The sequence below is a fragment of the Xenopus tropicalis genome, chromosome 5 (assembly GCF_000004195.4).
Source record: "Xenopus tropicalis strain Nigerian chromosome 5, UCB_Xtro_10.0, whole genome shotgun sequence".
Classification (NCBI taxonomy): Eukaryota; Metazoa; Chordata; class Amphibia; order Anura; family Pipidae; genus Xenopus; species Xenopus tropicalis.
The window spans coordinates 129,968,997-129,993,934 of record NC_030681.2 but is presented as its reverse complement, the minus strand read 5'-3'; the positions used below and the strand labels follow the sequence as shown (position 1 = coordinate 129,993,934).

General features: G+C 39.9%; 1 protein-coding gene across 1 annotated transcript; it reads right to left on the bottom strand.

Moving 5' to 3' along the window:
* Positions 1–2,845: 2,845 nt before the first annotated feature.
* On the bottom strand, positions 2,846–23,610 carry tf (transferrin). The gene is made up of 17 exons (NM_001032316.1): positions 23,517–23,610; positions 20,160–20,326; positions 18,877–18,985; positions 17,418–17,609; positions 15,299–15,437; positions 13,960–14,015; positions 13,259–13,422; positions 12,920–13,085; positions 11,609–11,754; positions 9,941–10,037; positions 9,148–9,189; positions 8,636–8,791; positions 8,220–8,373; positions 6,939–7,003; positions 6,345–6,529; positions 3,995–4,190; positions 2,846–3,019 (listed from the first exon to the last, which is right to left on the bottom strand). Exons 1-17 carry the CDS (start codon positions 23,557–23,559, stop codon positions 2,985–2,987), a joined length of 2,112 nt encoding a protein of 703 aa, NP_001027487.1. The 5' UTR covers positions 23,560–23,610; the 3' UTR covers positions 2,846–2,984.
* Between the last annotated feature and the right edge of the window lie 1,328 nt (positions 23,611–24,938).

The window sequence follows — 24,938 nt, the reverse complement described above, 5'->3', positions numbered from 1 at the left end:
ATTATCGAGCAAATGTGTTCCCTGGTGTTTGAGCTGCGCTGCTGCGCGTCTTAGAGAGTGGAATGAATTAAGAATACATATTTCTATTTTGTAGTATTACATTTCAAATGTTACTTGCGCATCATTAGTTTATACACGGACCTATTTGCCAGTGGGGTGTGACTTGATATATACCTGTTGCCTATAGGTATTGTGGGAATACAGTCCCAGAAAAGGAATGGCATAGTTCAGGGATGGCCAATACGTCTATTGCGGTCCACCGGTCGATCCCCCGTGGATTTCTGGTGGACAGCTATGAAGCCGGGATGTGGAATTGCGGCGTGAATGAGTGCGTACGCTGCGTTGCCTACATACACATTCACGCCTCACTGCCGCATTCCACGGTCATCGGTCAATCGCGACTGAAAAAAGTCTGGCCACCCCTGGCATAGGTTGTGCTCTTCTTGACCACTTCCAGTTGTGATGCAACACTCAGTACAGCGCCAAACTTCAACCCCATTGAAAGCTACAATTTACAGTGGGGATATTTGATTGGTTACGGACAGGTTAATGGTTCATGATGTCGTCAACTCTAATGTACATTTTCTTGTGATTATGATAAGGCCCTTGTTTATAAGCTCCAGTGGGGCAGGGACAGACATGAACAATGCAGGTCATGTAGAAATTTATGCTGTAAGGCATCCTGACCATTAAGTTACTCTAATGCAGCACCAGTGGCTTGTGAGCGACATGTTGCTAACCATCCCCTTGGATGTTGCTCTAAGTGGCCTCAAAGTTGGTGCCCTTTTTTTAATTTGTGACTTGGAGGCATGTGTACTGCTAAACAGAGCTTGTAGTAGTCTGCCATTCCACATTGGGCTACAAATTAACCAGTCCTTATTGGTCACTGACTAGAAAAGTTTTTTGTGCTTGTGTTGTTCCCCACCTTGTTTTTATTGAAATGTTGCTCACTGGTAAAAAGGTTGGGAATCTCTGCCCTAAGGAATAAAATAATTACTATTCAGACTACTCCCCACAGTGGTGCCGTGATGTTTGGCAGTCTTTGCCCACAGTCGGCTGAGTTGGGATAAACCGGTGGATGCTATATCTTTCTGCTTTACCATAATTGAACCTGCCTAATCCATGCCACCTGTATTTGTGAGTATTGCATAACCCTGTGGATCATAGTGTTGGACAATAAATCAATTTCAGTTCAGTTCAGAACCTTCTGGTGTCCATTTATTCATTTACTTTGCACACAGCCTTAGTGAGTTGTAGTTTCATTACATCCTCCCTTGATCTTTCCATGTAGTGAAAGCCCACCCTGTGTGTTAGAGTCCAATGTACCCCATGCTGTATTTACAGCCTCACTCTTCCACATCCACAATTTCCTCTCCATTTTAACCATCTTTCGGGCTTACATTTTATCCCTTCCCAAAACCACCATCTCAGTACCTCCACTTTTCCACTTCTCAACAAACTACTCCCTACCTTGAATGCTTACACCCTGCCAGCTCCTTTATCATTATCCACAAGTATGCTTCCCTGTGATTTATGTCATGGTCTTGCATGCCTTTCCTTTACCTGCTGCTGTAATAACTCACCCACACCTTCTCCAACCTGCTCTGGAAACCTGCTTGCCCCAGTATCTTTAGATTTTAACTTTATCATGTTTTCAGTAAGGGCTCTGGCACACGGGGAGATTAGTCGCCCGTGACAAATCTCCCTTGTCACAGGCGACTAATCTCCCAGAACTACCATCCCACCGGCGACTTACATTTTCGCCGGTGGGATGGCAATCCGGGGAGTTTAGTCGCCCGCGAACTGGGAGATTTGAGACAACTGGCAATTGGTCTGCATTTTGTATTTTTTTATTGTTATTTATTTATTTAGCTTTCTGGTTACAGTTTTCCGGTTTGGCTTTTCAGTAGCTAAATGCTTGCAAGGGTCTTATTTACCCTAGCAACCAGGCAGTGGTTTGAATGAGAAACTGGAACATGAATAGGTGAGGTACTGAATAGCAAGTGAAGTAGCAATAAGTAAGAATAACAGTAAAATTTTAGCCTTACAGAGCAATAGTTTTTTTCGATGGTGGGGTTTAGTGACCCTCATTTGAAAGCTGAAAAGAGTCAAAAGAAGATATCAGAAACTATAACAAAAAAAATAAAGACCAATTGCTAAGTTGCTAGCAATAGGACATTTTGTAACATGCTAAAGGGTTCAACCACCCCTTTAAGCCACGAGCATGGTGAGTTTGCTGCAGGCACTTGCTGACATTATCCTCTTACCTACAGGCTAGACCCAGCACCTTCTGATTGTGTCTTGTACCTTACGGCTGTTCTCTCTTAACTACAGCACAGGCGCAGCAAACCCCGCCTAGTTTGTGGTTGTTATTGTCCTATGTTACGCGCCAATAAGTCTTGCTGTCATTTAGTCAATTATTATCGTATTTATTTCTGTGTTTTTTAATCAACTATACAATTACCCTACCCTTTTACATTATTGGCTGGAAATTTTTTATTAACTGGAGGGTGAAAAAGTGTGCACGACTGCTGAGCTGTCAGTTTGATGCCATGCTGTGACTGCTACGCCAGTAGTGGATGCCACGGTCAAACACCCAGACTGTCCTCTATAGCATATATATATAGGTATACATCCACATACATATACTCATTCATACATAAAACTAAGCCCTAGATTGTTTGTCTCTTCAAGAAAATATCTAACCTCCTTCCATCACAATATCACTGGACAGAGTATTCCACATTCTTACCTCCCTAACAGTGAAGAATTGTTTCCTTTCATTTCTGTATTAAAATGATCCCCAGCCATTTGTCTATAAACTGACTAATAAACGGGCAAACGCTGAGTATGTGAGTAAAACTTTATTGGATAAAGAAAAGCAACAGACAAGTCTGACACAAGCAGCCCCTCCCACATGTGAGAATAACCCAAGGACTGGGCTGATTTGGTGGGAACAGGATAAGCTCCCATGATGCAGTTCTTCAGCAGCTATGGAATGTGCAGGAAGACAGGAGCCCTGTTTAGGGGAAAGCACAGGCGAGAGATCAACAAAACCTCTAAAATGCATGCTAAAAGGATACTAGCATTACTTAAGAACCCTTCTTTTTAATATAAAAGTATTCTGTACACAACATTGTTGAATTTTTTTTGTAATTTTCTTTTACAGATGTTAATGTATTAATAAGTTCAGTGTTTCTGTTTACTCTCCCTCAGCTACATTTACTTTTCAAAAGTAAATATTTTTTTGATTACTCTTTTTTTTTAATTACCACTTAATGATTAGGCAGGTATGGAAGAATATGCCCCCCCAGGTCTCTCAAATTTTACATAATGTAATGTAAACCCCCACAAACAAATAAATGTATAACTGCTCAGGGCACTTTTCTAAGCACTTTTACAATTGATAAAATACAATGAATTTAAAATGACGGATCCACTTGATGAATATTTCAGCCTTCCGGTCACAATTAATTTCCTGAGAAAAATCTTGTTGCTCTGCTTATAAGACATAGAGTACTCTAGAATAGGGGTCTGGGGGAATAAAAGGGGGCTAGTGGGAATTGGGCACAGTCAGTCCGCGTGGGTGGAAAGTTACTGCAGGGAGTTATGCATTTCTCTGTGATCCCCTTAACACTATAAACAGTGACATGATAAATATGGCTATTTGCCATCATTTGATTGGTTTCCAGTGATCCCCAACCAGTGGCTCGGAGGCAACATGTTGCTCACCAACCCCTTGAAAGTTGCTCTCAGTGCCCCCACACCAGGTAGTTATGTTTAAATTCCAGACTTGGTGGCAAGTTTTGGTTGAATAAAAACAAGATTTCCTACCAAATAAAGCCTCCTGTAAGCTGATAGTGTGCATAGAGGCTACCTAATAGCCAATCTTAGCCCTTATTTGGCACCTCCATGAACTTTTATGATGCTTTCTCCTTTAGTTAAGAATGCCCCCCCCCCCCCCCCCCATAACAGCTGTAAGATTGTAAGGTACCTGATTTTGTGTTACTGCACTTATTTAGGCTGGTAACAGCAGTGTAATATTTGTCTCCGAGAAATTCTTGCATTGTGGTTTTCTCTGAAATCTCCAGTAAGCACTGGGTGGAATCTTTGAACAGAAGGTCTTTGCCATCTTTCGACTGAAACATCTGGAAAATATCTTTTTGGAATCCTTTTCGGCCATACAATGACTGCAATCAGAAAGCAGCAGTGTAAGTGCCTTATTACATCAACAAAAACAATGGTGATCATTCACTTTAACAATTCTAGCCCTAGAGTCAGTTCCATTAAGGCAATCTTAGTGCTTGAATGAACTACAACAATCTTACCTCAAAGCCGTTTGTCTTATGACCATTTTGTATTTATTCCAATGTTATGTACCAGAAAGGCTTTGAACCTGTGCAGTCTTATAACACCCAGAGACATGACTAAGTGCCCAAAATGCATAGGGTTAATGGATATGTTAACTCTCATGCTATTTGATGGAGCCCCACAGGTTTCCATAAATTTTTAGGCACAGCTGGGAACATTTTCAAACCTTTGATCAGCTGACTTTCCATTAAAAGGTGTCCTCCACATAAACCATTTTTTTTTTGCACAATAAAAGAAAAAATAATAACTTTTTAATATACATTAATTACACATTTTATTATTATAGTGCTACTTATGTATGTAGCACCTCTATTAGAGTTAATGATGAAAGCAGTGTTTGTTTATTTCTTTATGGTATATGAATCTGACTTTTAAAACAATGTAACTGGGTCTATAAATTAACATTGCCTTTGGAGTCAGGGCCAGGAGTGCAGAGAAAGGAAAAAGCCAGATGGATACTGTTTTTTAATTACATTTACCAATGAAATATTGTAATTAAGGTACATTGGGAAGTTGCATAGAATTGCATAGAATATTTTGTTTCACAAAAACTATCTTTGTGGGGGTAGGGTACTAAAAAGTATGAGCCGGTAGAGGAAAAAAAATTATATCCCTCCCCTACATCTGCTGCCTTATTAGAGAAGTTTCTGCGAAAGTTCTTTTGCAAATCCTATCGGCTTCAGAATGAAAAAATATAACATGGCGTGTGCAGGAGGGTCTGCAGCAGAGCCAGGCTGTGGCAGAAATGCCAGTCGATGCACCCAGCAAAAAGGGCCTGGGCTGAACCCTGGTAAAGTTAACTCATAACAAAATAGTAATTCATGGTACATAATCTAGCTACTAAAATTCATTATTGAGAATTCTTTCCCTATTAAATTGGCAAAGTGATTAGAGTAATTCAGAACCATGGGTTACTAAGAGAAATGAAGAAATAAGCAAACAGTATCTGAAAAATAAATGTCGCTCACAGCCAGGGGTGTTTCTATCTACAATGCCACCTGGTATAGTCTACCCAATGCCACGCACAGGTGAGGGAGGTGCATAACCGGCAATGAGAGCATAGTTGCATTTGGCATTACTAAAGCAGCACACAGGCCGACGTTGTGCCTGCCAGTGGAGCTACACAAAGGAGCAGACGGGAATAGATCTGCACTTCTCTGCCTGTGTATTATACACAGGTAGATAAATCATCTGCACAATGTGCTGCTATCTGCTGTCAGTGTTTACAATAAATATATTACTTGGGTAGCACTAGTGTCAACAAAACCACTTTGACAAAAAGTATCCAATTGAGGGGTAGGTTTTAAAGGAGACATATTGGATAAATGGGAAAAATGCAATTTTTTTAGGCAATTATGAATAATATATAGTGCTGGTTTCACTTTGTGCTAAAAATTAATCCTCTCTGTAAAAATGGCCCCTTTATTAGAGCTCCCTATAGAGCATATCACTTCTCCGTCCAGTGTGAAATGAAGAGTGGGCGTGTCCTAACGGTCCCTGCCAGAAGCACAGTAGGAGGGGGATAGCCAATCACAGCCCTGCACTCACACAAGCAAAGACAGGCTTCAGTTCCCTATCAGGTCAGCCTAGCTGCTGATTGGTTCCTATCCTACAGTGCAGTGTACTGAGGGCCGCTGGCTCCCCAACTCATCCAGATAATTCAGCCAGCAGGAAGTGGAACAGATGGGCGGGACTAGTGGGGTTTTTGTGGAATTTCTCAATAAATCAGTCTGAAACACAAGATTTTTAAGCACAATCATCTATATCTAGAGGAGTATAATTTACTGGTATATTCATAATTTTTATAGGATATATCTCCTTTAAGGTGTGGACATGAGACCACTGTTCATATGAACTATAACTAGGAATAGGACAACATGCAAAATATACTGTAGTTTCATTCGTACAAGAATATTTTGGTTACACTTAAGAATATTGTACCTAGAACATATACAACACTCAGGCCATATTACCTGTTGATTAACAAGAATCTCCACAACGGGCTTCCGCTTCCCTGGCAAAGTGACAACAGAATGGGCAGGAACTTCTGCAAGGTTGCACCTCTTAAAATCATTGATAGGTGCTCTGCTGCCATCAGGGCATAGCAACTCATAATCATCTGACTTCAGGTCTTTTGCCCAGGCTGCAGGGTTTTTTCCTAGTGAAATAGAAGGCAGATATTTTTCTTAATAGTATCAAGAATAATGGTTGTTTTTGTTGTAAATTAATCTATTGTGCTTTTCTTTTCATTTATTTCAATCTTTCAGTTTTTCAGATCTCTTTTTAGACATTATGGGCCCTATTTATAAATCTGCAATGGTTACATCAGTGCGTAATTTCCTGTTTCTGTTAATATTTAACACTTACTACATATTAGAGACTTTACATCTCAGCACTACCCTTCCCACCCATTTCGCCCCCTAATGCAATGGAACTTGGAATAATAGATGTAAGAGGAGGGTAACCTGGGTGTGGCTTGACTAACGCGTATTTAGGGGAGGGCTACACTGCCTTAGGTCCCTTGACATACAAGCAATCATTATAATCTTGCAGCAGTAATAACTTACCGTCTGTATTCTCGAATACAGTGGTATGTTTTGCAAAGCACACATCCCCTTTCTCAACCAAACATCTGAAACCAATATAAAGATGAGAATGTTACAGCAGGCTGTTTTTGTTTAAGGCCTCTATTAAGGTCCAATATTTAGGGACCATATTAGTACATATTATTATATTGTTATTAAATTATATTTCTATCAATTTAGGAGAGCATTCACTCCAAATATAATCCTGACTGGCCTTAGGGCTGGGTCCTCAATTAGGGGCAGCCCCACAATTTGGAAGCACAGGGCTTTAGAATGTATAGTATGCAATGATTCAGTTGGATGAGAAAAGCTTGTCTCCTAATCAAAATCCAGATTTTCCCATTGAGCCCATAGAGCAATTTAATGAGAAAAACTGATGTTAAGGTGGCTATACACCTTACAATTACGATCTTTCCTGCAACCATTGGTCAGAGGAAAGATCGTTCCCACCCATCGTCCAGAGCTGAATCATCAGATATGGAGATAGAAACAACAGGGATTCTACCTCCACCTGGCGATTCAGCCCTAAATGCAGACTTTGCTTTTGAGAGAAAACATTTCTCTTATTTCAATTTCAGTTTTTCCTATAGACTACAATAGAATTTTCATGTGATAAACAGTGGGATCAGTTTTTCTCACCAAACTGTATCTGGTTCTGCAGGAAAATCGAGAACTGAATTAGGAGATAAACTATTCTGATTAAACTATCTGGTTATTTATATCATAAAAAAAACTGAATCTATAAAAACTGGAACTGAATTAAGAGAAAAATTTTTTCTTCTCAAACAAAATCTCGCCCCTGAGTTTTCATGCAATAAACCATAAAAAAAACATGTTTCGTGGAATTGAATCTAACCCAAAGTGTGATAAATCAGTTTTACACTTGATTTTACCTCCTTGGTTATTCAGATGAACTGGTCCTTATGTGTAAAACTGAGACACAGGCAGCAATTAGGAGAAGGGTAAGGCTTGTTTATATAGAGCTCATTATTCCTCCCAGGGGAGGAAAGGGGCAGTAATAAGAGTATAAACAAACCAAGTCTTGGTGTTGAAATTACTTGTAGGACTTCATACAGATAGTTATATATGCGGGGCTGTTTTGTTATTTATGGAAAAGATTTGCTGATATTAACAGTGGCTGAAGTGTTCTACTGTGCATGGCATAGAGATCAGTGAGCCACAATAACATTTGTAATGGAGTCCCATGTACTGAGCAGCAGGAGCTATACATGCTGTGTGAATGTTTCTATTGCAATACAATACCTGAAAGCGCCGCTGTATCCATGATATGCTTCACTTGCACTGGGAGAACACTTTTTGGCGCTGTCCAGAGGCTTTGCTGGATCACCGATACACAGCTTGCAGAGATTTGATTTCACATCAGAACCAGGAGCACAGCTCTCACCTACGTAACTAGCTGTCAAAATAACAGGTTTATTGATTCAAATGATTTCTCAGGCTCCTAAATAAAGCCTTTGTCCAAAGCAAATAAGATATTATCTACACAGGAAGAAGTATTGTAGAGTAACCTTTGGTGGTGTCATTGACTTGATATCTTTGGCTTCGCTAATTTACAGGAAGTGAAATGTCTATCATATTTATAACTATTACCCATAGTTTCTACTATTATGCTCTATGGGCATTGCATGTCCCATAATGCATTGGTATGATTTACTTACCAAAATCACAGTTATTGGTTTCATTGGTAATGAGTCCAACGGGTATGTTCCAGCCAGCTGTACGACCAACGGCAGTGTGACATGTCTTAACGCCTCTAAGATTCTTCCATGAAACTTTGGTGCCTTTCTTTGCAATGGCTACAGCATAATATACACCTGTGTGCAGACAATATGGGTAAACAATGTATTTGGTGTGCATAGCAATAATTGTGTTACGTGACAGTTACACAGAATACACTATTGCTTTGTAAGTTTCAGGATTGGAAGGGTTTCACATTAGGGCAACCACCAGATGGAATTCAATGCTAAATTAGTACAATACAATTTTACTTTTAATTTCACATTTTGCCTTGTTCAGTGGAAAAAATATAAAAAAGCATAGATATTTCTCAGTTAAAACAATAAAATTATGTTCAATACTACCACTATTTGTTTCATTTAAAAGGCTGATTTAAATACACCTGCTATACAGTATCACAGAGGAAAGGACTGATTAATACCATACTGTGTACCTTTTGCCTGTGAAGATCTCCTTTGGCATGGTGTTAGGTCATCTGCACAGAGAAAAAACAACTTATGAGCGGGCTATAGATATACAGGGCTATAGATTGTTTTTGCATTTAAAGCACCAACAAATCACATTACTGGATATCATTGGAAGGACTTTTTTCTATGTTGTCTATACTCTCAGTGGTGTTTTATGCATTATGTTTAACAGTGCCCACCCTTGCAGACCAATCCCTGCCATATTTGTTGATGTGGAAACCGAACATTTCTGGATCTTTTTGCACACCTAGCTGATGGTTATCTTAAAATAATGTAATTAAAGGCACATGATTTGATTGTATTGCTCCCCCATTTGTATATATGGTATTACATGCCAATATGAATATATAAAACTTTAATCTAAAAATACATTTCTGCAGGCCATAGACACTCACTATTTACTGGGCCTGTGGGTGCTGTTTGGGCCTCTGTGTACCTAAAATGCCAGGGACTATGTTCAAATACTTCTTTTATATCCAAGCTGTGAGAAAGGCTTTACTATCACCATTTTACTTGCTTTCTCTGTGCTAATTGCCAGTTACCCCTTACGATCTGACTTTCATGCAGAGACTACACTGAAATTGCTCTCACATAATATTCCAAGGGCCTGCAGTCTCCCATGTCCCAAGCTCACAACTCCTTACTAATACTCTGATATCTCCTTGTAGCTACTTACACTGACACTACCCCACTGGCCATTTTGTCGGCCTCTGTGTGAGTCTGCTGAAATCAGGACAAGATGCAGGAGATTGTGCTTACCTAGGTCATAGTACTCTCCCATTACTGGAACCAACCCACATTGCCCTGCAGTGTACATGTAGCCTCCATCCAAAGTGACTGCATCAGCATCTCCTTTCTACGGAAAAAGAAGTGGTCACAAAGTCATGAAATGCACAAGTACACCTGTAGTGTGGTGCTATAGGTGTATAGTATTATATGGAGAATGAGGTGGTGCTGATGGTGGGAGGTGTGAGACACATAGGTGTTTACCTAGTGCAGCATTTCCTGGGGGGCAAGTGACTGTTAGATGAGCACCAAGGAGAGCTCTATTGTGCCTCTTAAGGCTCTAACACTTGTGGCCCAGGGATATGTAAATTACCTCTTATGTTTTGTAAGCACGTACAGGTATGTGTGTCCATGCACACGTATTATAGATAACGCTTAAGTGGTGATTTATCAACATTCGAGTTTGATTTTTTCATGATTCAAGTTTTTTTGCACTAAAAAGTCTCAAATTCAAATTATGGTTTAAAAACTTGAATGTCTGGTATTTATTAAGTGCAAAAAAACCCCCAAAAACATGAATGTAAAACTTTGCCATCTAAAAGCTCAAGTCAAGTTTTGTTGAATTCAAGTTTTGTAGAGTTGGAAAATTGAAAACTTGAGGTATTCGAGTTTTTTTATTCTAACAAATTTACCACATTAATAAATAAGCGAGCATTCAATATGCAAGTTTGATTTAGAAAAACAAACTCAAAAACTGATAGATAAGCCCGTTAGCATCTATATTGCCAGTCTTCCAAAAATCCTTTGTTATGTTTACCATCCTCATTCTTGGTGAATTTCATTAAGGGCCGTGGCAGACAAAGAGATTAGTCGCCCGCAACAAATCTCCCTTGTCGTGGGCAAAGGCAACTTCTGCGATTTCGGGAAATTGCGGTGCCGCAATGCCATCTCATTCAAGCCGGGGGATGGCATATTGGGGAGATTAGTCTGCCACGGCCCTAATACTTAAACTTCTAGGCTTCACTCCCTTATCTCTGCTTTCTTTGAAAAGTAAACTGCTATAGCACACACACAAACATATCTGAAAGAAGACACTTGAAAACATATTCCATAAATGCCTTGAATATAATATACTAAGCTCTAGCTATAAAATGTATCTTATCTTCACCTTTCAGGGACATCTGAAGGTAGGTATTCGAGTGCACACACTGGATCCTGGATCTTGGGTTCACTCCTTTCTGCACCATCTCCCATCCTCAAATTGTTCTTATTAGTGTGCTAATTGTGCCCCATGCTTTATCGCTTGTAAGCTTGTTTGGCAAGGGCTCTTGTTTGTGTTTTAAGCACATTATATCTTGTCATTTTTTAATCTTTGAATTGTTAGAATAGTTAGAACTATTGTCGCTGCTTTTTATAATATGTATATTTTTGAAAAAGTATCTAATGTATGTCCCAAGGAAATATGCAAGGTTAATATACCAGGAGGAAAAGGGCAACATAAAAATATGGAACCTGCTAATTAGTGCCTGTGGTGAAAGAAACATGCTATAAATTTAAACATGTACTAATCTGCTTTATATGTGTATATGTATGTTACCAAACATATTTATTTTCTTTTACCATGCACCTCAATAGAATGCGTGGAGACTAGTGTGGGCCCACTTTCTTTAATATATAGTTACACAAACATATATATCTCACCAAAATCTGTAAAATACAATCTTCAGCAGTGGCGGCCTCAGTGCATTCAATGGAGCCACCACTAATAGTTGTCCAATCATCACACTTGGTTTTTTCTGCCTTGCTTTGTGTACACCAACGGACTTTGCTTGGTGCTGCGAGGTCATCTGAAAAGGACCAGATCAGGTTTTCTTGTTCAGCTTGTAATAGTACCAGAGACAAGGGTGGGGTGAACCACATTACTCTATAAGAAGATAACTATGTAACCTAAATATGTAAAGTGAGTCTAGTCAGGAAGAGAGGTCGACAGCATAGCTGCAAAAAAAGGAAAGGCCATTGTGGGTAAAAATTGTGGTGCTTTGTGTCCAAACTAGCATTTTACACTTGAACTTGCATTTGTAAGTGAGCCCTAGATAGTAAATAGAGAGAGTAAAGTGAATAGGCACTGTCCCCTAAATTCCAGAATGGCGGGAGCTAAATTGTAAATTGTTTAGTAGAGGGTTAAGTGGCTGCAAATGCATACTTCATCTGACTCCACACTGTAAAACACACAGCATTTTACAGCCTGTTCTACCTGGGAGGTATATGCAGATGTCCTTAAAATACCAAGCATCCCTTTTCCGTGCCTTCGCTAGGCATGGAGGCTAAAAACATAATAAAAAGGGCTGCTAAAACAGTTAACACTTAAAGGAGAAAGAAAGGTAAAAGTAAGTAAGCTTTATCAGAAAGGTCTATGTAAATACAGCCATAAGCACTCACAGAAACGCTGCACTGAGTCCTCTGTCAAAAGATTAATTGTGTCTGTTTTCATGTGGTGCCTCTCTCCTGCACCCCCCTCCCTCAAGAATGCTAAGAACTCCTTCCCCCCCTTAGGAATGTGGATCTGAGCCAATCAGCAGGAAGCTTCCTCATAGTAACTAACTGAGCATGTATGGGAACTTTCTTTACACAGCTCAGCATTTTTTCTTCCTGTTTGGCTTCTGATCATCTGAACAGGTGAAATGTGGGGAGACTTAAGGGCACTATTGAGACAACTGAAGGTATGCCTGCAGCTTGAGATTAACTCTTTATTAGCCTTTCCTTCTCCTTTAAAATGTTGTGTGCAGGTTGCTGCTTAGGTCTGGACTGGCATTTCAAGTACACAGAGGCCCAAACAGCCCCCCAGCAGCCCAATAAATAGTGACTGTCTATGGCATCTTACAGCAGCCCCTCTGGCATTTGCCAGAACCCACAGATTGCCAGTCTGGGCCTGAAGCTATTAGTTGGATATCCCTGTTCTAGTTTGTCTTGTAGGGACTCTAGAATGCTGTCATTATTATGTTCCAGGCTTACCCTCCTTCACCCCTTCCTTCAGTGCGTGGATTTCTTGGTAATAAACAGCTCCGAGGAACAGAAACCCATCTATAGTAGGTGGGAGGGGAACAAGACTCACTGCAGTGTCCTTAAAGAGTAGATCCTTCCCATGCTGGGAGCTGAACAATTTACATTCTTTTGTTTTCTTTGAAAGAAAAAAAAACAAAAAAGAAAATTGCATCAATATGTAAATATATATGTGTCCTTTTTTTAATTTAGCTTCCTATTACATGGGGACATTTGACAGTCCTATTGCTACAGACTCCAAGCATGCCAATTCTCATCTGCGCTTGTACATGGAATGGAAAAGGGTAAAACCTGAGCTTCTTGGAGAAATGCAATGATGTCTTTAGACTTATCATCTCTGGCCCGGGCCAGCACAGAATGAGCGGGGACTTTAGCCAAGTTGCAATTCTTATAGTCACTTATGGGTTTCCTTGTGTTATCTGGGCACAGCAGCTCATAATCTTTATGTAATTCCTCTGAAATGGAGAGAAATTAAAGATAATTCATATGTAGTCAAAGAGTTGAGAATATTCTTAGCCATAGGGGCACATTTACTAACCCACGAACGGGCCGAATGCGTTCGATTGTGTTTTTTTTCGTAATGATCAGCATTTTGCGATTTTTTCGGAAAATTGTCACAACTTTTTTGTTGCCATTCCGAAAGTTGCGCAAAATGTTGCGATTTTTTGTAGCGTTAAAACTTGCGCGAAAAGTCGCGCCTTTTTCGTAGCCACTCCGAAAGTTGCGCAAAATGTTTTAACGCTACGAAAAAGGCGCCAGATTTTGCGCAACTTTCGGAATGGCTACGAAAAACTCGCGTTTTTTCGCGCAAATCGTATTGGTAACGAAAAAGTCGCGACAATTTCCAAAAAGTAAAGGCGCCGAAAAAATCGCAAAAAATACGAAAAAGTCGCAAAATGTTCGTTTTCCAATCGGAATTTTTCCAATTCGGATTCGGATTCGTGGGTTAGTAAATGTGCCCCTTAGAGTGTGTTATATTGTTTGCATATTACCTGGTACAGTTGAGTGTTTCACAAAAGCAACATCTCCTTTGTCATCTTGCAGACATCTGCATATAAAGAGAAAGAGTTGTTTCATTTAAAAGATTTAACAAATAGTATTCATTTTTATCCTAAAGTAAAACCAGCACCATATATTATTCATAATTGCTTACACGATTAGGGTTGTTTTGTTTATCCTATATGCATTAATTGCACTTTGCACCCTGCCTTCTACTCTGTATGAATTGCTGCAATTGCACCCCTTAGTGCTTTGCACTTCTGCCTGGGGTCATAGCAAATGACCCCATTGTAAGATTATCTGTCTCCTTAATATTGTGTGTGTTATTCTGATAAAAAGCTTAGATTGTAATCTATCTATCTATCTATCTTTCATCTGTCTGTCTGTCTGTCTATCTATCTATCATCTATCTATCTATCTATCTATCTATCTATCATCTATCATCTATCATCTATCATCTATCTATCTATCTATCTATCTATCTATCTATCTATCTATCTATCTATCTATCTATCATCTATCTATCTGTCTATCTATCTATCTATCTATCTATCTATCTATCTATCTATCTATCTATCATCTATCATCTATCTATCTATCTATCATCTATCTATCTGTCTATCTATCTATCTATCTATCATCTATCTATCTGTCTATCTATCATCTATCTATCTATCTATCTATCCTAGGCACAGCAGCGCAGCGCTCAGTTCATAACAGAAAGAAGGAAGGACTCAGCACTGCCGAGCGCAAGTGAGCGGAAGTGCAAGCAGGGCCGGAACTAGGGGTAGGCAGAAGAGGCAGCTGCCTAGGGCGCAAAAACTGGGGGGCGCCAGGCAGGAACCTCTCCTGCCTACCCCTAGCTCCTTTTTCATTGCCCCCACCGCTTGTCAATACGCGGTGGGGGCAATGAACTATCGCGTAGCCACCGCCCCCCCTCCCCCGGAACTGCGCATGCGCGCTGAAACGCGAGGGGGGGCGGAAGGTGCAGGGACGAGGTGGCCGACCCGGTTGCCTAGGGCGCCCGGTCGGCTTGGCCTGCCCCTGAGTGCAAGGAGTGTTTTTTGATGCAAGTACCTTTAATGAAAGTGGTTTTATGCACAACTGACTGTGGGGAAAACACAGGGACCGAGACTACAGTTGAAGATATAAATAAACCCTAAAGAGTTCTGTCAGCCAGATAATTAATAGCTCCAAATCACTCCCCATTTGTAATAACATACATATAAGGTCTGTACATTCACAAGTGCAGTTGCCCCACAGCCTGAAGGATCACTTACATAGTGACCCCACAGTAGGGGCAAGAATTTGTTTTACACATGTCACACTCACTTGAACGCGCCAGCATAGTTGTAGTACGGTTCATTGTTAGAGCGCGCGCACTTGTGCTCCTTCTTTCCAGCACACTGCTGGCACAATTTGGGTTCTTTGGCTCCAGGGACACAGCTGGCTTTGAAGAATTTTGAAACCGCTAAACAAGAGAAATGCAGCGTCACTAATGACCCCCACCTGTGACTTATAATTACAGCTGAAAAGGTTAATGAGTCAAGCCACAACTGTCCCTTTGTTTCTGAGCCCCTTATCTAGTAACAATCTGAAAGCTAATCAGTCTGAAAGCTATTTTACCAGCGATTTACATTCTTGCCGGTGGGATGGCATTGGGGGGAGAAGGAAGATTTGTCGCGGGGCGACTAATCTCCCTGTGTGGCACTGCCCTAAGGCTTTAAAGGTTGGTTCACCTTCAAAATAAAGTTGTTAATATGGCTTTCTCTCCACTAAATAAGTATATTTTCAATATATTCGCATTACTAAAAATATGGTTTATTAGATAACAGCTCGCAAATTTCTAATGTACCACAATAAGCCTTCTGAAAGATCTCTGGGTAGCAGGCAGTCCCTATATGTGATGAAAGATGCGCTTAAAGGACATGTAAAGCCTACATTTGCCTATAATGTATATCAGTTGGGCACATCTCCCCCACCCAAATGGCATCATTTGTACTGCATATATCCCCTCCGTTTGCCAGCACCATCACATTTTCCTAAAGCAAATAGCAGCTCATCAGATACATTTAAATATGCAAACAGCATACACACACACAGACCCTTATTCAGCATACATTTCATCAAGAATACAGGCTCACACAGGCACAACTGTCTCTGATAAAAGTTCTGCTTTGTTTGAGCTGAGCTCAGGAGAGAAAGTTAGGAGAAAAAAACTGAAGCAGACATCTAGAGCTGAGTTTCTATGGGAACCAGCAATGCCATCTCTTCACTGGCTGCTAGACTGGGGGGCGTATATAGTAATCTGAGCTTAGAACAACTGAGCATGCCCACAAGCCAACAGCCAAAGCAAATTCCCGAGGGAGGGGGGTGATTGGGTTACAGGAGGAGAAGGAAATCTAAGTGATTAAGGGGATGTTGCAGCCTTACTATTAACCAAAGGACAGCCTGTGTGGCAGGTATTGAAAGATTTCAAAGAGGCCGTTCACTGATTACTTTTTTATGTGTGGGGTTTACATGTGCTTTGAGGAGGACTGCTTCAGAAAGGTCTTTCAGAAGGCTTATTGAGGTACATGGAAATTTGTGAGCTGATGTCTTTTAAACCATTTATTTTTGGTAATGCATATATATTTAAAAAATACTTGTTTAGTAGAGAGAAAGCCATATTAACAATTTTGTTTTGAAGGTAAACCACCCCTTTAATGGAAAACTGTACCCCCAGAATGAGTACTTACCAAACATATAGTTTGTATCATATTAACTGGCCTCTTAAAGAATCCTACCAAACTGGAATATACAGTATATATCAGTAAATATTGCCCTTTTACATCCTTTCCCTTGAGCCGCCATTTAGTGATGGGCTGTGTGCTCCCTCAGAGATCAGCTGACAGGAAATAATGCAGCTCTGACTGTAACAGGAAGTAGTGTGGGAGCAAAAGGCAGAACTTTGCCAATGAATTAACTGATGTGGCCTAGCATGTATGTGTGCCCTTGGTTTTGGTTTGTTTACAACGTGAAATGTATGATCCCAGTAGGCGGCCCTTAGTACTCAAAATAGCAATTTTCCCCAATGGCGAATACTACTAAAAATTATATTTTTTGGAAATGGTTTTGTGGCAGGGTTTAAAATATGGTCTGTTTTATGTGATATATATTTCTAGAGACCTACATCGTTTGGGGGTATAGTTTTCCTTTAAAGCTATAAATACAGGCAGCACAGAGGCTGTAACTGGCACCAATCCTGGGCAATGAGGGGGTCTATAAGATTATAAATATTTTGCTGCAGAAAGAAGGCAAATAGCAGGATGAATGGGTCACTGCACAGGGCCATATGCAGATATGATATGATAATATTGATGATATTGCTATATATCAAGCTCATTGCTTTTCTATATAAGCCATAATATAAATCCTGGTTCAAAACACAAACTTGCATTCCATCACAAACCTTTCTCCAAGGATTCTGTATCTGGCCCTTCCCACTTCAACAGCTGCTTCTCCAGGAGTAATCCAATGATGACATTCCATCCAGCAGTCTTGCCAATTCCCGTATGGCACGACCTCTTATCCCGCAGCTCATCAAATGTAAACGTGCTGGATTTTTTTACCACCGCAACTGCATAATAACACGTGTCGGGTTCTGCAAAGTTGCATGACAGACTTTTAGTAATTACCAATTAGGTGCCCAACCCTTATAAAATAAAAAAAAACCTTATTTTGCCATAACTGCAAATCAAGTTTTCATAAAGCAAAATAAGAATGCAAAATAAGAGCTGGAGAATGATCTGAAATGTTAGTAGGAGTATATGTTATATAGCCAAGGATGTGGCACGTGAACCCATTCCCCTAGAGATCCGGTGTTGTGCTGACTGCTGACTTTAATACTAAACGTGCAGCTGCACACAAGCCTAATGTTACCTTGTGCAATGGCAAGAATTGAGTGGTATAAAAGTCACTGTCATTGGTCTGTGGGATGAAATAGAACGGTGTCTCCTAGCCAACTCTGATCTTGTTCATTCAACATAAGTGAACAACCACACTAATACTTTTGTGGTTGAAAGGAAGCAAATCTCACCAACAATGTTTCAGCGAGTAGAGGCTGCTATAAAATCAGGGAGGGGAACTTCATGTTAATACTCTTGGTTTCACAATGAGATGATGGTCAGGAAGGTGTCCAGACACCTTTGGCCATACAATGTAATCAGAGGGGTCTGCTCAAAAGAATATGGGAAGGAAGATGTTGGTAGAAAATACAAAATAACTAAGGATGGAGGCAATTGAGCTGAGTGATTGTGATGGTTATGAAGTTGAATTATACTGTATTAGATTCATAATACAGTATCAAAAAGAGCATGGAGACCATGTGAGTGACTGCAGCTGTAAAGTAAAGTAAAATAAAACAGCATAATACTCGAAACGCAGTATATTAATTGAATGCAAAAGAGAGAAATAATTAGGCAAGTTTTGTCATTTTATCTTGGTGTCTGCAAGTTGATAAAAACAATTGCATGTAGGCAGTGTGGGTGTTTTTCTTCATTTCTATTCTCTGAAAATCAAATATGTTTCGGCAGAAGTTCATTATGATAAATAGCACCTTATGGACCTACCTTAAATTAGTTGAGGCCCATTTTTGAGTCACAACCCACAGGCTAAAGTCTCTTAGTTATAGGGTCTGGATCAAAATGAAAGTAGAAGCAAGAGAATGAGGGAGAAAATGTTACACTACCCTGCTTTGTTTCCCACCAGAAGCAGAATACACAGAATTAAATAGATCTCTTCTCCTTGTCCTGCTCTGAATAATTTATTAATATAATGTAGGAGAGACTTTAATAAAATGTGCTGAAATGTGGTGCATCTAGCAGAATATAGGACACTTATGCTTTAGCCATTTAGGTACCAGGACTTACCAGTATGTGAACCATAGTTTTCTGCCATAATAGGCTTCAGGTTATAAGGTTGCAGTGATCCTTTGTACACGTCTCCTCCATCCACACAAATTGCATCTGCACGGTCATTCTGAAAGAACAGAAAGCCGCTTTTAGTATATTTTTTCTGTGAAGCCTGCACAAGTGTGACAGTGTTTACCTTTTTATTGGACTTCTTTTTATCACTTTTGGAGGCAAATTAGCATTTTTTTTTCTTTTATCCCCATCCCTTAAGCAAGTTCCTCAGGAGTAAAAGAAAGTAGGAGGATCTGCTTATATCTCGGGTACCTCATAGAGTTTTGGCCTGAAGGGCTGTAGTTCAGTGAGTAAAGTTTGCCCCTAGCAGTAGCCTTGAGAAACCTTTATATTCAGGCTTTTTTTTTTACATTCACTTGATTTATATTTTGACTATTGACTATTTTATTAGCTTTTCCCCTCCTGATCTGCTATGGTTATTTTTTTGATACTGCAACCTGAACATACTATAATAACAGGTCTATTAACTCATAACAACCAATCATGTCCTTGCTTTTAAATAGGTGAGCAGGTAGTACCTGATGATGGCATAATTCCTTTTTTTAATCACCCCCCCATTATGTAGCAAGTCAGTTGAGTGGCACTGTTAAAAGCTATAGAACAAAGCCTCACCTGAGTTTTCCATTGATAAAGAAATATTTTAGATTTAGAACCAAGGCCATTACCACCAATGGATTTATCTCAGCCTTCTTGTCTTGTAATATATATGTATGTTATGGAAACGCTGGTCCCACAATAAAGTTCTTATAGGAGCTCTGTACCTAACAGTTTCTGCTTATTTTCTTCACCATGCTCCATAATCTATATACTGACTACATTTTCAGAAATAAAACTCTGTTTTTCCACCATCCTTCAATGTATAAGGTATTCTTACAGTGACAGACTGGGATGACTGGCAGGCAGGAGCCTACTAGAAAACCTTAGACCATAGGCCCATTGTCCACACAATTTTTTCTCCTCTCCTAACTTAACCTCTATGTTCTCATAGTCTCTTTTCTTTACATACTATACTTTATTCTATTTAGGGAATGACCATGAATTAGGCCAAATGGTTAGAAGCAGGAGGGTCCCCAGACACCTGGGCCCACTGGGAGTTTTCCTCGTGTCCTTGTGGGCCCATCCGACACTGTAGTTATAGTTATAGTTATTTTCTTCTCTCCCCAGTATATAACTAGTTTCTATTGCTCTATACAGAAAATCAGCACATATAGCTGTTACAAAGTACTGACCTGAATAGCAGTTAAACACTCGTCAGTACTGGATTTTTCCACGCAGGACAATGTGATTTCCTTGTTTTTGCACGTGTTCACCAGGTCTCTGCACTTGCTGAATTCACTCTTTGATTTTGCACACCAGCGCACCTGCTTTTCCTTTGGCGGCATTGCCAGGCACAAGGCTGTGTCGAAAATGGAAAATAGAAAATGTAATGACAAAAAAGACAAGCGCTTAAAGTAAAGTAGACATTTTAGGGCTGTGACAGACAGGGAGATTAGTCGCCCGCGACAAATCTCCCTTGTCGCGGGCAACTAATCTCCCCGAAATGTCATCCCACCGGCTAGAATGTAAATCGCCGGTGGGATGGCATACGCAACGCCACGATTTCCTGAAATTGCATAAGTTTCCTCTCAAGGCAACTTCAACGATTTCGGGAAATCGCTGCGCCGCGTATGCCATCCCACCGCCGATTTACATTCTAGCCGGTGGGATGGAATTTCGGGGAGATTAGTCACCTGCGACAAGGGAGATTTGTTGTGCGGCAACTTATCTCCCTGTCTGTCACAGCCCTTAAGCAACTTATAGGGGCCAAGTAAATAAAAAACCAAAAAAGCTTTAAATATAACCAGGTCTAGTAACTAAGAGCAACCAGTTTGCATTTAAACACCTGACTAGTAAATGATGCCAGTTGACTGGCTGCTGTTGGTTACTAGTAATTCTATCTTGTATCTATCTCTTCTGCTCTGTCCTTTTATACTTCTACCGACTCTCCTGTTTTCTTCCCTTTTTTCTGCTCTCCCATTATTTCCATTATTCTCTCAAGGCTTTTTTTTTGCCATTTTCTCTCTCTTTCTCTTTTGTACCTGTTTAACTATGCCCCCTTCTCTCCACCTAGCCCCTTTTCATTTCTATCTCATCTTGGTTTTTTTAAATACTCTTTTGTGACCAACACTGTGTCAAGGGAGCAAAAAACTTGGCACAGTGTATAAGGAAGGACACAAAGCTGGAAAGGTTTCAAAAAGGACAAACATCTGTATCACTGAGGATATGGGAAGATGGCCATAGCAGGAAACAGTTGGGTCCACCTAGGATGTCACTGCTTTGTGCCAAAATACATTTTCGTTATAGTACTGAAATGCTTCACAGCTTCTCTAGAGTCAAGTCCTTATAAACTGTGTGTTAGCCTATTATCATTTACCGGTCTTTGAATAATGAAATCAAATATTTCTAGAACTGGGCAAGATTTTGTGCTAGGTAATATGCAAATGTAATTTGGAGCCTGTTGTGGGTGGGATCACTGCTACAGTACTTTGGTTCATAAGTTGGAAACATGTTGGTGTGCTTGCCTTAGGTACACTTCATACTCACGGGCTTGTATGTAGGAATGTTGGCATGTATGTATGTATATATTTATAACTTTATTTATAAAGTGCCACAAGGGTACGCAGCGCTGTACAATCTTACAATATACAAAATTACACACAGGACAAGTGTTATAAAAAATACAATAAATAATTATAAATACACAAAGATTAAGTGCCATGTCGTGTGAGATACAGTAGGAAGGAAGTCCCTGCCCCATAGAGCTTACAATCTACAACTGTGTATCAATGCTATGCTACTATATAAAGACAGAAGAGTGATAAGGTCAAAAGTATAGCTGAACTGAATTCAGTTAATGCTAGTTTTGTACTGATAAATGCATACCCATGATTTTCTTGTTAAAACATTGAACTAAAGGTTTATTTGGAGCTAATAGCCTGTCCTCTGTTGTGCTGGTGTTCCAGACTGCTTAGCATGTTGACAACTAAGATCCTTCCAATGATAAGTCTGAACAAACATAATAACCAATTTGTTTCTTGTTATTATTTTTTTGCCCTACACATTGCAATCATTGTGTGTCTATAAAGAGTGTTATTTGATTATTGTCTATGTTTAATGTATAGGGCTGGTACCAAACATAATTTTTGTCTATTTTGTTATTTCTTGAGCTAAACAGGCAAATTGAAGCTCTTCCATGCTTGGTCCTTGCAAAGTACTTTATAGATTTTTTATAATGATACCAATAAGCAAAAAGTATGTTCAGCACAAGCCCTGTTTACTGAACTCATGTTGAACAAGGGGGTATACTGTTCATTTAATGTCATGTTCTGGACAGGATAATGGAACAGTGAGATACACTTTGTTTTTTATATTGTTCATATTTGAATTCACAAATTTCAGATTTGTATTGGTTTTTGGAAGAATGTTTTGTAGAGGATTTAGTATTTGTCCAAATTAAAAAAAATGCATTTAATGCCCCTCTCCCTAGTATGTTTGTATCTGTATGTGTATGTGTCTGTATATTAAGGTCTATAAAGTGTATATAGTGATCTGCTGTATGTTGCTTTGCAACAGAGAAGAACCAGAATCTTCTGTGGGCCAGTAAGTGCTGAATCCAGCAGCCAAACATGGCAGCCAGTTCATAGCTAAGAACACTGAGTATTTTATAAGCACAGGCAGTAAAACATAGAACTGCCTAGAAATTCAAACTAGTGTTGTCTTCTTACAGGGACAACAATTTAAACCTATAGGGCCCCATGCAACAAAAAAAAAATTGTGGTATTGTGGCATAGAAGGGGATAAAATGCATTTTCGGCCCTGACCCCCTGTTCCTCCCTAAGACAACTTGCCTTATTTTTAAAATCTTATGAAAGTTTTTTTGATGATTCGATAATAATGAATGCAGTCATCAATTAAGTAGGAAAGCATAGATGTATTACTGAACAATGTACATTAATGTATTCATGTACAATTGTATATTCAGCTGTTTCTCAGCTCAGTATATTGTGAGCTCTTGTGTGCATTACTATTAATCATTTCTTCACCCTTAATTGTGCATTTCTTTTGTGGCTCATATGCCATACAGAACTAGTGTGTACTGTGTGCTGCAAGGGCTTAAAAATCTGTAAATTAAGAATACCCAATCATCTGAAAAATCATGAACGTTTGTAGAAACAGCAGCCAGCAGGGCTGTAATCATTGCTTTTCATTTACATGCAATCAGTGCAGCCCTAAATGCATTCATTGGAAAGTGTCCCTGAGTTTTCTGGTAACCTTATTGTAAATACATGTGACAGATATTGATCTATTATAAATATAATGCATAATTAAGGACGTTTATAAGCAAATTATTATATCATATCCTAATAAAACTGATTGATATGACATTGTTCTTTTAGGCAGGTGGTGCAGGTTACCATTAGAATGTTTATATAATATAAATAAATAATATAATGTTTATATAATATAAATAAAGAGCACTAAGTGCAGGAGAATAATGTTAATTGATCCTAAGGGTGGGGAGGCTTACAGACAGTATTCTTACTTACCCAGCATGCCCAGGCACAGTGCCACATGGAGAGAAAGATCCATTGCCCTTGGATTACTCAGGGCTGGAAGGTAAATGTTTCTCACTATGTATCCTCTGTCAGTTAAAGGAGGGATAGGGCCATCCTCTACTGCCTTTATATAGAAGGACATAGGTGCTGACTAATCAGATTTTGTATCCCTGCAATGTTTACCTTCTGGAGTTTCCCAATCATGCCCCCCTCCTTTGTGCCTCTTGCTGGTTCCCGTAGAGAAATATTTGGCACAAAACCACACATTTGAGGCTGAAGTTCTGCAGGTCCCACGATGGGCAGGATTAACCCTTTTTTACAACAGGAAGACTAGAAAAGGGGATTCAGAGGGAATTTCCCATACAGCATCTTGGCAATTAGTAGGCTCAATGCCAATTCATAATGAGAGGCTTTTTGTTTTCTGTGCACTTTCCCAGTGTGTGTCTCCGTTGCTTTGCTTCCTTGGAGAATAGATAGGGAGCACCACATAAGTAGTTCAGCAGATTACTTCCATTGCTAATACAGTACATGTAACTTTGAAGTGAAAAAGTTTTACTAACAAGTTATTCAGTGAGCATTTAACTCCTGGATTCTGCCGAAAGCAAAACATTAGAATTAGATATAGGTCTCACTTCAAAAAAGCCTAAGGAAGCATTGGACTAGATATTACACATTATATGTAGAATATATACAGTAATTATAATTAACAAAAAGTTGAGCCAATTAATTTGGCACCCAAGGTATGTGGTGCAAACCCCCCTCAACCCCTAAAAGCAAGGCAGATAGGGGCCAGCTGCCATGGCAAGATCCAGCAGAAGGAACTGGTCTGATAATAAGCTACTTATAGGGGCAGATTTACCAAAACACAAATGTGTATCCCGAATTGGAAAAATTCAGATTGGAAACAAAAATTTCTGAAGATCGACTTTGTCGTATTTTGCGCGACTTTTACGTATTGAACGATTGTAAACGGCGGGAAAACCATTCCGGCATGATTTTGGAAGCCTCCCATAGGAATAAATGGCACTCTGCAGCTCCAACCTGGCCCAAGGAAAGTCTCCCATAGGGCTCAATGGCACTCTGCAGCTCCAACCCGGCCCAAGGAAAGTCTCCCATAGGGCTCAATGGCACTCTGCAGCTCCAACCTGGCCCAAGGAAAGTCTCCCATAGGGCTCAATGGCACTCTGCAGCTCCAACCCGGCCCAAGGAAAGTCTCCCATAGGGCTCAATGGCACTCTGCAGCTCCAACCCGGCCCAAGGAAAGTCTCCCATAGGACTCAATGGCACTCTACAGCTCCAACCCGGCCTAAGGAAAGTCTCCCATAGGGCTCAATGGCACTCTGCAGCTCCAACCTGGCCCAAGGAAAGTCTCCCATAGGGCTCAATGGCACTCTGCAGCTCCAACCTGGCCCA